General features: G+C 41.9%; 1 protein-coding gene across 1 annotated transcript; it reads left to right on the top strand.

Annotated features, from left to right (window-relative positions):
• On the top strand, positions 1 to 624 carry LOC119507581 (ubiquitin-conjugating enzyme E2 L3-like). The gene has a single exon (XM_037800750.1). It carries the CDS (start codon positions 14 to 16, stop codon positions 380 to 382), a length of 369 nt encoding a protein of 122 aa, XP_037656678.1. The 5' UTR covers positions 1 to 13; the 3' UTR covers positions 383 to 624.
• Positions 625 to 13,149: the final 12,525 nt, after the last annotated feature.

Raw genomic sequence — 13,149 nt, 5'->3', positions numbered from 1 at the left:
CACCAGATCCAAGATGGCGGCCAGCAGGAGGCTGATGAAGGACAACCCTCCATATGATAAGGGGGCCTTCAGAATCGAAATCAACTTTCCAGCAGAGTACCCATTCAAACCACCGAAGATCACATTTAAAACAAAGATCTACCACCCAAACATCGATGAAAAGGGGCAGGTCTGTCTCCCGGTAATTAGTGCTGAAAACTGGAAGCCAGCCACCAAAACCGACCAAGTCATCCAGTCCCTCATTGCTCTGGTGAACGACCCCCAGCCCGAGCACCCGCTCCGGGCTGACCTCGCCGAAGAATACTCTAAGGACCGTAAAAAATTCTGTAAGAACGCGGAAGAGTTCACAAAGAAATATGGGGAAAAGCGACCTGTGGACTAAAACCTGCCGCGACTGACTGCAGCCAGTGTGAGCAGAGACCCCAAGCCTTGCATCCAGACAGCCCGCAAAGCAGGACTCTGTGGAGAATTGACACGGGCCGCCTGGCGTTCCGTTCGTGGCAGTTACTAACTTTCTACAGTTTTCTTAATCAAACGTGGTCTAGGTACCTGTAAAGAAAGGATTAAAAATTTAAGATGTTCTAGTTCTGCTTTCTTTGTTTTAAAAATCACTGCTTCAGTCTACTTCGAAAGAATTGTGTTTCTTTTCTTGTCCAAATTGATCTAAAATCTTCAAGTTATTTAGCCTGTAAGGTTTAAAAAAGACAAAAGTTGTGTTTCCCCCATTCCCCACCCTTGCAATTCCCACTTTCTCGCATTCAGTTTATTTTTCACTTGCTCACTTCCCCAGATCTGGGTCCCATCTCTTCCACAAAGGAGAAGAGTCGGCTCTGGCATTCCTGGCATTTCTGATGGCCTCTCCTCTCCCGTGGTGCACTGCCCAGTGTGAGAGTTGGTTCAAAGTCTCCCGGCTCCAGTTGATAATCTCCTTTTTAAAAAATAACACAAGCAACAGCTCACCCCACCCTGCCTGCCCCCATCCCATCCCCACCAGGACATAACAAGGGAAGCCAAGTTCTTGTAAAAAAAAAACCTGGCTGATGTTACCACCATGCTGTCTTGTCGATTAAACGGGCAAACCCCAACATCTGCGTGTGTCGTCGACTTCCAGCTTGGCGCCCAGCCTGCTCGGGAGCCCTGCAAGCCACAGGTCCCGGGGTGACCCGGGCGGGAAGGCCTGCCGCCGAGGACGCTGTCCACACGTGTGAGGAATCTCCGAGGCCAGAGGCTGCCACTCCTCTCGCCAGCGTTGTAGGAGCTAACAGTGGTCACTGCAGACAAAGCTCAAGCCGGAACAGCCATTCAAAATGCCAGGCTCATCTGCCACCGAGCTCCCGCTGGGGGTGCCGTGGAGCTCGCTGGCTCTCCAGCGCCTTGGTGTGGCAACCCCACCACGACCTCCCTCGGCACGCGTGACCCTCCGCGGTCAGGATTGGCAGGGCCCGGCCCGCGTGCAAGATCGCCTCCCCTCCCCTGCGGACTCGGCCTCTGTGGAAGTCGCCCTCCACTCGAGGCTCATTGAACCATATCCTTTAAATGGGTTTTATATTGTTTTGATTGCCTTTTTTTTTTTTTATGTAGAAATAAAAATTGACCTTCAAATTTATTGTCAGGTGACCGTGTGAGGATTTGAATGTTAATGTCTTTTCAAAAGCAGGTGGGCCTGTCCCTCAAAGAGTAGAGAACACGTTCCCTGGAGGCCCCGTGCTGTGGTGTCACCAGCTCTGCTCGGCCCTGGTGGCTCCCTCTTGACCAGCGGGGGGACAGTCCTGTGGAGAAGATGACTTAAAGAACTTTGCTTCTGTTTTCACTTTCGCGCCCTAACTGGAGACCTTTCTAGGGCTTTGCCGACTCGCAGGACAGCTTGGCTTTAACTGTGCCGGGTGAGGAGTGGTCCCGGAGCCGGGGTCTGCCGGGGCAGTTTCTGGAAACTTCGTGTGCCTGGGGATGGCTCGTGCGTCCGGGACGGCGTTTCACTCCCTCTCGATTTGTAATAAAATGCCAAGCCCTGTCAAAAAGCCGTCCCAGCAAACCACCATCGCTTCCCACCGCTTCTCTGGACCCAGAGACCCTGCCTCTCTCGGAAAGCGCCCCGCCTCTTCGTCTTTCCGCCGGCGTGGCCCTGCCTGCCTTCGCCACCTCACCCCTCTGCTCGCCACGCCGGCCCACCTGTGTGCAGCATCCTCTCAGGGACCCTCAGTGCGGGCTCTCGTCCCCCTCCAGGGTTCGCCCGCTCAGCAGAGGCCTGGCTCTCGGAGAGTCGCCGAGCCCCTCGGGCTCGGAGCACACGGCTGCCCCAAATCTAAAAGGCTGTGTCCTCTGGAGAAGGGGAGCTGCTGGGCGGCCGCCGCTGGCCCGTGCCCACTCAGGAATTCGCACCCGTCTGCTTCCTTGGAGTGTGCCCGGTCCCCGCCCTCCTCCCGGCCCCCCACGCCACCCCTCAGTGGAGAAGAGGCTTTCCAAGATGCCGCGACCCCCTTCTGCTGTCCTGAATAAAAACGCCCTCTGACACCAAAAAAAAAAAAAAAAAAAAATGTAGCTTATGAGGGGTGACAATATGATTGGGAAAGCCATAAGGACCACACTCCCCTTTGTCTAGTTTATGGATGGATGAGTAGAAAAATGGGGGAAGGAAAAAAAAAAAGCACCAAGTGTTCTTTTTTACTTTAATTGTTCTTTTTCACTTCAATTTTTATTCTTATTATTTTTGTGTGTGTGGTAATGAAAATGTCAAAAATTAATTTTGGTGATGAATGCACAACTATATAATGGTACTGTGAACAACTGAATGTACACTTTGTTTTGTATGACTGCATGGTATGTGAATATGTCTCAATAAAGATGAATTAAAAAAAAAAAGTCTTTGTCTGGAATGTCCCCATCTGATTCTCCTCCTTGATGGTTTATGATGCTTCAGTTTTCTCCTTTCTCTAATCATCACTTCCTGTTTCTTTGTATATTTTGTAGTCTTTTGTTGAAAGCTAGATGTTTTGATATTTAAATGTGACTACTGGAATTTAGTCCCTGAAGCATCTGTTCCTTAAGCTTGTATCCACCTAGTGTTATGACAGAGCTTTCCTTGAATGTCAGGAGCTGGCAAAAATAAATAAATAAAAGGAGAAAAAGAAAACACCTTTCCCAGTCTTTGCAGATTGACCTTGCAAGTGCTCTCTTTCAGAGCTTATCCATACAATGAGACTAGAGAATTGCTCCAGGCCAAAGCATGAGGGCCTCCTGGATCCTTTCTGGGAAGGTGTCTTGTTTGGGGCATGCATGTGGGACCTAGGAATTCCCCGGCTTACACAGATAAGAATGTACCCTTTCTTAGGAAAGTTTTCTCAGGGTCCCAGGCACAACACTGCATGTCCTACAGCCAGCAATACCTTGCACCAGGCTGTATAAGTTGACTGCTCTCCCACAGCGTTCTGTAGGAGAATTCTGTGAGTCACCTTCTACAAGCAGGGCAAGTTCTGGGACAGCGAGCCCCATGGGCCACCTCCAGACAGATTGGGCCAGACAGGCAAAGCTCCCAGTATGTGCACGAGGCTTACTGTGCTCTCTCCAGAATTGGGGCCAGAGATCTACAGGGGGAGCAAGGGTTGGTGCTGCACAGGTAAGGGATAGGGGAGAGGCCAGCCAGGGTGCTAGGAGATCCTATCACTTTTAGATAGTTCTTTTCTTGAGTCGGTGGCTGACCTGTAACTGCAGTCCTTTAACTGTTTTCTAGAGCTTTGAGAGAGATATTTCTGCCAATTCTTGCTACTTTTGCAAAACTTCTGTGGTAGGGACAGAGCCCTAAAGCATCTCACTCCACTGTCTTGATTGGGCAGGGCCTCTTTTTACCTTTTTTTTTTTTTTTTTTTTTTTTTTTAATCATCATTTTATTGAGATATATTCACATACCACGCAGTCATACAAAACAAATCGTACTTTTGATTGTTCACAGTATCATTACATAGTTGTACATTCATCTCCCAAATCAATCCCTGACACCTTCATTAGCACACACACAAGAATAACAAGAATAATAATTAGAGTGAAAAAGAGCAATTGAAGTAAAAAAGAACACTGGGTACCTTTGTCTGTTTGTTTCCTTCCCCTACTTTTCTACACATCCATCCATAAACTAGACAAAGTGGAGTTTGGTCCTTATGGCTTTCCCAATCCCACTGTCACCCCTCATAAGCTACATTTTTATACAACTGTCTTCGAGATTCATGGGTTCTGGGTTGTAGTTTGATAGTTTCAGGTATCCACCACCAGCTACCCCAATTCTTTAGAACCTAAAAAGGGTTGTCTAAAGTGTGCGTAAGACTGCCCACCAGAGTGACCTCTCGGCTCGTTTTGGAATCTCTCTGCCACTGAAGCTTATTTCATTTCCTTTCACATCCCCCTTTTGGTCAAGAAGATGTTCTCCATCCCACGATGCCGGGTCTACATTCCTCCCCGGGAGTCATATTCCACGTTGCCAGGGAGATTCACTCCCCTGGGTGTCTGATCCCACGTAGGGAGGAGGGCAGTGATTTCACCTTTCAAGTTGGCTTAGCCAGAGAGAGAGGGCCACATCTGAGCAACAAAGAGGCATTCAGGAGGAGACTCTTAGGCACAAATACAGGGAGGCCTAGCCTCTCCTTTGCAGCAACCATCTTCCCAAGGGTAAAACTTATGGTAGAGGGCTCAACCCATCAAACCACCAGTCCCCTATGTCTGTGGTCATGTTAGCAACCATGGAGGTGGGGTAGGCCAATACCCCTGCATTCTCCACAGGCTCCTCAAGGGGGCACTACATCTTTTTTTTTTTTTTCCTTGTTTGTCTTTTTTCTTTTTTTTTTTTTTTTAACTTTCCCTTCTTTTTTAAATCAACTGTATGAAAAAAAAAGTTAAAAAGAAAACAAACATACAATAAAAGAACATTTCAAAGAGACCATAACAAGGGAGTAAGAAAAAGACAACTAACCTAAGATAACTGCTTAACTTCCAACATGTTCCTACTTTACCCCAAGAAAGTTACATAATATAGCAACATTTCAGTGAATTTGTTCCTACTACATCCATCAGAAATTAACAGACCATAGTCATTTCTGGGCATCCCCAGAACGTTAAATAGCTTATCTGTTCTTGGATTATTGTTCCCCCTTCCTTAATTGCTCTCTACTGCTAGTTCCCCTACATTCTACATTATAATCCATTTGTTTTACATTTTTCAAAGTTCACATTAGTGGTAGCATATAATATTTCTCTTTTTGTGCCTGGCTTATTTCGCTCAGCATTATGTCTTCAAGGTTCATCCATGTTGTCATATGTTTCACCAGATCGTTCCTTCTTACTGCCGCGTAGTATTCCATCGTGTGTCTATACCACATTTTATTTATCCACTCATCTGTTGAAGGACATTTGGGTTGTTTCCATCTCTTGGCAATTGTGAATAACGCTGCTATGAACATTGGCGTGCAGATATCTGTTCGTGTCACTGCTTTCCGATCTTCCAGGTATATACCGAGAAGTGCAATCGCTGGATCAAATGGTAGCTCTATATCTAGTTTTCTAAGGAACTGCCAGACTGACTTCCAGAGTGGCTGAACCATTATACAGTCCCACCAACAATGAATAAGAGTTCCAATTTCTCCACATCCCCTCCAGCATTTGTAGTTTCCTGTTTGTTTAATGGCAGCCATTCTAATCGGTGTTAGATGGTATCTCATTGTGGTCTTAATTTGCATCTCTCTAATAGCTAGTGAAGCTGAACATTTTTTCATGTGTTTCTTAGCCATTTGTATTTCCTCTTCAGAGAACTGTCTTTTCATATCTTTTGCCCATTTTATAATTGGGCTGTCTGTACTATTGTCATTGAGTTGTAGGATTTCTTTGTATATGCAAGATATCAGTCTTTTGTCAGATACATGGTTTCCAAAAATTTTTTCCCATTGAGTTGGCTGCCTCTTTACCTTTTTGAGAAATTCCTTTGAGGTGCAGAAACTTCTAAGCTTGAGGAGTTCCCATTTATCTATTTTCTCTTTTGTTGCTTGTGCTTTGGGTGTAAAGTCTAGGAAGTGGCCTCCTAATACAAGGTCTTGAAGATGTTTTCCTACATTATCTTCTAGGAGTTTAATGGTACTTTCTTTTATATTGAGATCTTTGGTCCATTTTGAGTTAATTTTTGTGTAGGGGGTGAGGTAGGGGTCCTCTTTCATTCTTTTGGATATGGATATCCAACTCTCCCAGCCCCATTTGTTGAAAAGACCATTATGGCTCAGTTCGGTGACTTTGGGGGCCTTATCAAAGATCAGTCGGCCATAGATCTGAGGGTCTATCTCTGAATTCTCAATTCGATTCCATTGATCTATATGTCTATCTTTGTGCCAGTACCATGCTGTTTTGGCAACTGTGGCTTTATAATAAGCTTCAAAGTCAGGGAGTGTAAGTCCTCCCACTTCGTTTTTCTTTTTTAGAGTGTCTTTAGCAATTCGAGGCATCTTCCCTTTCCAAATAAATTTGATAACTAGCTTTTCCAAGTCTGCAAAGTAGGTTGTTGGAATTTTGATTGGGATTGCATTGAATCTGTAGATGAGTTTGGGTAGAATTGACATCTTAATGACATTTAGCCTTCCTATCCATGAACATGGAATATTTTTCCATCTTTTAAGGTCCCCTTCTATTTCTTTTAGTAGAGTTATGTAGTTTTCTTTGTATAGGTCTTTTACATCTTTGGTTAAGTTTATTCCTAGGTACTTGATTTTTTTAGTTGCTATTGAAAATGGTATCTTTTTCTTGAGTGTCTCTTCAGTTTGTTCATTTCTAGCATATAGAAACATTACTGACTTATGTGCATTAATCTTGTATCCCGCTACTTTGCTAAATTTGTTTATTAGCTCTAGTAGGTGTATCGTTGATTTCTCAGGGTTTTCTAGATATAAGATCATATCATCTGCAAACAATGACAGTTTTACTTCTTCTTTTCCAATTTGGATGCCTTTTATTTCTTTGTCTTGCCGGATTGCCCTGGCTAGCACTTCCAGCACAATGTTGAATAACAGTGGTGACAGCGGGCATCCTTGTCTTGTTCCTGATCTTAGAGGGAAGGCTTTCAGTCTCTCACCATTGAGTACTATGCTGGCTGTGGGTTTTTCATATATGCTCTTTATCATGTTGAGGAAGTTTCCTTCAATTCCTACCTTTTGAAGTGTTTTTATCAAAAAGGGATGTTGGATTTTGTCAAATGCTTTTTCAGCATCTATTGAGATGATCAATTGATTTTTCCCTTTCGAGTTTTTAATGTGTTGTAATACATTGATTGTTTTTCTTATGTTGAACCATCCTTGCATGCCTGGAATGAACCCCACTTGGTCATGGTGTATGATTTTTTTAATGTGTCTTTGGATTCGATTTGCAAGTATTTTGTTGAGGATTTTTGCATCTATATTCATTAGGGAGATTGGCCGGTAGTTTTCCTTTTTTGTAACATCTTTGCCTGGTTTTGGTATTAGATTGATGTTAGCTTCATAAAATGAGTTAGGTAGTGTTCCATTTTTTTCAATGTTTTGAAAGAGTTTGAGTAAGATTGGTGTCAGTTCTTTCTGGAAAGTTTGGTAGAATTCCCCTGTGAAGCCATCTGGCCCTGGGCATTTATTTGTGGGAAGATTTTTGATGACTGATTGGATCTCTTTGCTTGTGATGGGTTGGTTGAGGTCTTCTATTTCTTCTCTGGTCAGTCTAGGTTGTTCATATGTTTCCAGGAAATTGTCCATTTCTTCTACATTATCCAGTTTGTTGCCATACAGTTGTTCATAATATCCTCTTATAATTTTTTTAATTTCTTCAGGATCTGCAGTTATGTCACCTTTTTCATTCATTATTTTGTTTATATGGGTCTTCTTTCTTTTTGATTTTGTCAGTCTAGCTAGGGGCTTGTCAATCTTGTTGATCTTCTCAAAGAACCAACTTTTGGTGATATTTATCCTCTCTATTGTTTTTTTGTTCTCTATGTCATTTATTTCTGCTTTAATCCTTGTTATTTCTTTTCTTGTACTTGGTTTAGGATTGGTTTGCTGTTCATTTACTAGCTTCTTCAGTTGATCCATTAGTTCTTTGATTTTGGCTCTTTCTTCCTTTTTAATATATGCATTTAGTGCTATAAATTTCCCCCTTAGCACTGCTTTTGCTGCATCCCATAGGTTTTGGTATGTTGTGTTCTCATTTTCATTCGTCTCTATATATTTAGCAATTTCTCTTGCTATTTCTTCTTTAACCCACTGATTGTTTTGGAGTGTGTTGTTTAACCTCCAGGTATTTGTGAATTTTCTAAGTCTCTGATGGTTATTGACTTCTAATTGTATTCCATTGTGGTCAGAGAATGTGCTTTGAATAATTTCAATCTTTTTAAATTTATTGAGGCTTGTTTTATGTCCCAGCATATGATCTATTCTGGAGAAAGTTCCGTGAGCACTAGAAAAGTATGTGTATCCTGGTGATTTGGGATGTAATGTCCTGTAGATGTCTGTTAAATCTAATTCATTTATCAGATTGTTTAGGTTTTCAATTTCCTTATTGGTCTTCTGTCTGGTTGATCTATCTATAGGAGAGAGTGATGTGTTGAAGTCTCCCACAATTATTGTGGAAACATCAATTGCTTCCTTTAGTTTTGCCAGTGTTTCTCTCATGTATTTTGTGGCACCTTGATTGGGTGCATAGACATTTACGATTGTTATTTCTTCTTGCTGAATTGCCCCTTTTATTAGTATGTAGTGGCCTTCTTTGTCTCTCAAAACATCCCTGCATTTGAAGTCTATTTTATCTGAGATTAATATTGCTACACCTGCTTTCTTTTGGCTGTAGCTTGCATGAAATATTTTTTTCCATCCTTTCACTTTCAGTTTCTTTGTGTCCCTGTGTCTAAGATGAGTCTCTTGTATGCAACATATTGATGGTTCATTTGTTTTGATCCATTCTGCGAATCTATATCTTTTAATTGGGGAGTTTAATCCATTTACATTCAACGTTAAAACCGTGAAGGCATTTCTTGAATCGGCCATCTTATCCTTTGGATTATGTTTGCCATATTTTTCCCTCTCTCTATTAATATCCTTTATTGTACCCATACCGAATCTCTTTAGTACTGAACCTTTCTCCAAGTCTCTCTGTCCTGTCTTTGTTTCTCTGTCTGTAGGGCTCCCTTTAGTATCTCCAGTAGGGCAGGTCTCTTGTTAGCAAATTCTCTCAGCATTTGTTTGTCTGTGAAAAATTTAAGCTCTCCCTCAAATTTGAAGGAGAGCTTTGCTGGATAAAGTATTCTTGGCTGGAAATTTTTCTCACTCAGAATTTTAAATATATCGTGCCACTGCCTTCTCGCCTCCATGGTGGCTGCTGAGTAGTCACTACTTAGTCTTATGCTGTTTCCTTTGTATGTGGTGAATTGCTTTTCTCTTGCTGCTTTCAGAACTTGCTCCTTCTCTTCTATGTTTGACAGTGTGATCAGTATATGTCTCGGAGTGGGTTTTTTTGGATTTATTCTATTTGGAGTTCGCTGAGCATTTATGATTTGTGTATTTATGTTGTTTAGAAGATTTGGGAAGTTTTCGCCAAGAATTTCTTTGAATACTCTTCCTAGACCTTTACCCTTTTCTTCCCCTTCTGGGATACCAATGAGTCTTATATTTGGACGTTTCATATTATCTATCATATCCCTGAGGTCCATTTCGATTTTTTCAATTTTTTTCCCCATTCTTTCTTTTATGCTTTCATTTTCCATTCTGTCATCTTCGAGGTCACTGATTCGTTGTTCAACTTCCTCTAGTCTTGTACTATGAGTGTCCAGAATCTTTTTAATTTGGTCAACAGTTTCTTTAATTTCCATAAGATCATCCATTTTTTTATTTAGTCTTGCAATGTCTTCTTTATGCTCTTCTAGGGTCTTCTTGATTTCCTTCATATCCCGTACTATGGTCTCATTGTTCATCTTTAGTTCTTTGAGTAGCTGCTCTAGGTGCTGTGTCTCTTCTGGTCTTTTGATTTGGGTGCTTGGGCTTGGGTTATCCATATCGTCCGGTTTTTTCATATGCTTTGTAATTTTCTGTTGTTTTTGGCCTCGTGGCATTTGCTGAACTTGATAGAGTTCTTTTAGGGTTTGTAGACCTATTGAAGTCCTTATCTCTAATTTATCAGATCTACAGCTTCGTGGAGTACACTTTCTCTAACTAACCAGCAGGTGGCGTCCACGAGCCACCTGTTCTCCACAAGCCAGATCTTCCCTGCTTAGCCTTTTTGGTGAGTGGGGGAGTGAGTCTTGTGGGGCCCAGTTGGTGTACCAAGCTTGCGTGTGTAGTTGGTGTTGCCTGCCCTGTATGTGGGGCGTGTTTCTGGGCAGTCGGGGAGGGGGGGTGGCCCTAACAATCAAATCTCCCTGATGATCCTAGCGTTTTAAAGCTGCTGCAATAGTCTAATCCTTCAGTTCAGTCCTGCCACAGTTTGTCTCTGCCACTGACCCACAAGTCTTTGGTATTGGCGTATGGCTCCTGAGACTTGCAAGTGGGCCCCTCTTCCAGGCTGTGCACCCCGGGTCCTCTGTTGAGGGATGACTGTGCTATGTCACAGGTGAGTGCCGTCCCCCCAGGGCAGTTCTGGGCTGCTGGGCTGTGTAGGGAGGCTCCCAGTCTGTTCAAATGATGGCTGAATGGGGCTTTGTTAATTCACACTGCTCCACCTTCCCAGCTCTGGGACATTCAGCTGAGGTTGCAGGGAAGGCTAATGTCCACGCCCAGTTTTGTGGTGTGTGCCTGTTATTTGAAGCACTTCCGTCACACTGGGTTGTCTGGGGCAGCTCTGGCCTATGGGGCTGGCGATGGGCAGGAGTGTTTCCTGTCCACCACGATGGTGGCTGTGAGCGGACACCCCCCTTTTCTTGGGAAGTTGTGTTGTTTAGTGAATTTTCTCAGCCACTAGATTATTGCCTTTTGTCTCAGAGCTCTCTTAGTTCTGCTCTTGACTTGACGTGCCCAAATTGCAATTCTTTGAAGCTTTCTGTATTGAGCTTCTTAGAGTAATTGTTTTAGAAAAAGCAAAACGGATTTAAAAAAAAAAAAAAAAAAAAAAAAAAAAAGGGCCCTCCTCAGAGATCTAATGGGTTATTGAAATGCTAATAGACAAAGCAACCAGGGCCATTAAGGAAAGGTGCACAGGGCAGAGAGATCAGCTTTGCTTCGGGATTTGCATATGCGCCTCAAGGCCTGATCTCCGCCCTTCCCCTTTCTGTGTTCACCAGAACTCCAAAAATCCTCTGCTTTTATTTTGGAGTTTTTCGTGTTGTTTTTTTTCTATGCCTGTTTCCTCTCTGCTGGGCTGGCTGCTCTCAGAGTCTCTGGTGTCTGGTCTCAGTCTATCTATGGTTGGAGTTTGAATCAGTAGAATGAGTTTTTGATAAGAGCAGCCACTGCAGTTCTCCCTTCTCCTTCCCGGAGCTGACAGCCCCTCCTCCCCCGGGACTGAGCCTGGCAGGGAGGGGCGTGGGTCCCCTGGCCGCAAAAACTTACAGATTTCGCTGATCTCAGCAGTTCCACGTTTTCATGAGTGTTGTATGAAGTATGCCCAAAGACAGATTGCTCTGTGGTGTCCAGTCCACGCAGTTCCTGGCTTTTTACCTACTTTCCTGGAGGAGTAACTAAAACTTACAGCTCACCAGTCTGCCATCTTGCCCCGCCTCCAGAAGTTCTCTTTTTACCTTTTGTTTTTTAAAATATGGCTACTTGAAAATTTAAAGTTACATATGCAGTATATGGGAATCCTGTATTTTAGGCATGATTTTTCTGTAAACCCACAACTTCTAATAAAAAAAAAATTACTTATGTGGTTCACATTTGTATCTCACCGTTATATAAATATTGGACAGAGCTAATCTTGATTTTCACATTTATTGGTAAAGAGTTGTCCATAGGTTCTTATGCTTATTTTAAGCTCTTATACATCGATAGTTGCTTCCTTTCTCATTCCTAATGTTCAAAATTATTTTTTCTCCTCATCATACTTGACAAAATTGGTCTGTTTTAATTGATCTTTTCCTAAAACCAGTGTTTATTCTAGATGCAACTACTACTTTATAGGGAAAAGAGGAGACAGAGGAACATGCTAACATGTTGTGGATAAATTTTGCAAAAACCAGAATTCTCCCCTTTATATAACAATCTGGATTCTTCAACAGACAATTTGCAAGAAAGAGAGAGCAAGAAAGTGAGAACCTCAGGAGACTTAAGGGAGTCTAAATATAATGTATAGATCTGTTTTGGTTTCCGATTTGAACAATTTCATCTATAAAAAATTTAAGAAGCAATTAGGTTGTGAACTCTGTGAAAAATGTAAAATAAATATCTTATATTGTAGAATGTAGGGGACCTAGAGATAGACAGCAACTAGCGAAGGGGGAACGATAATCTCATAAGAACAGATAGACTGTTGAAGGTAATCTTAATGATATGGGAATACTCAGGAATGATTATGGTTTGTTAATTTTCTTGTGGTATGGTAGGAACATGTTGGAAGCAATGTAGTTATTTTAGGTGATTTGTTTTTCTTATTCCTTTGTTTTGTTTGAAATTTTTTTTTAATTTTTTTATAAATAAAGTTAAAAAAAAAGCTATAGGTAGGATAGATAGTATTTTTATTATTTTCCATACTATGATAACCATATTTTCTGATTAAAGTGATTAAAGTGATTACAAGCCCTGAGTGGATATGGAAAGTTGTAGAAAGTTTATAAAAGTGAATTCTGTCTATCATAGTCAAGGTTGACCAAAAATTTAATAAGCCTATTTATAATATTTTTTTTAAAAAAAGAGCTCTTGTGTCAAACCTTGTATTCATTCAAAACTAAAGTTTAGTTTGCTCTCTGTTAAAATAATGTGGATTGTTAGTCTGCTCTTAATGAAAAGTTATGAAAAGTTTCCTTAAAAAAAAAAAAAGAAGCAATTAGGTAAAGTTCAACAATGACTAGATATTTGAAGACACTAAGGAATGATTGCTTGTTTGTTTGTTTGTTTTAGGTGTGATAATGGTATGTGGTTATGTTTTTTAAAACATCACTCTTTTTGAAATCTATGTTCAAATATTTACAGATGAAATGTCGTATCTGGGATTTGCTTCAAATAATCTGGCAATAGTGGTAGT

The sequence above is a fragment of the Choloepus didactylus genome, chromosome 13 (genome assembly GCF_015220235.1).
Source record: "Choloepus didactylus isolate mChoDid1 chromosome 13, mChoDid1.pri, whole genome shotgun sequence".
NCBI classification, from domain to species: Eukaryota; Metazoa; Chordata; class Mammalia; order Pilosa; family Megalonychidae; genus Choloepus; species Choloepus didactylus.
This window is presented reverse-complemented; position numbering and strand designations above follow the sequence as displayed.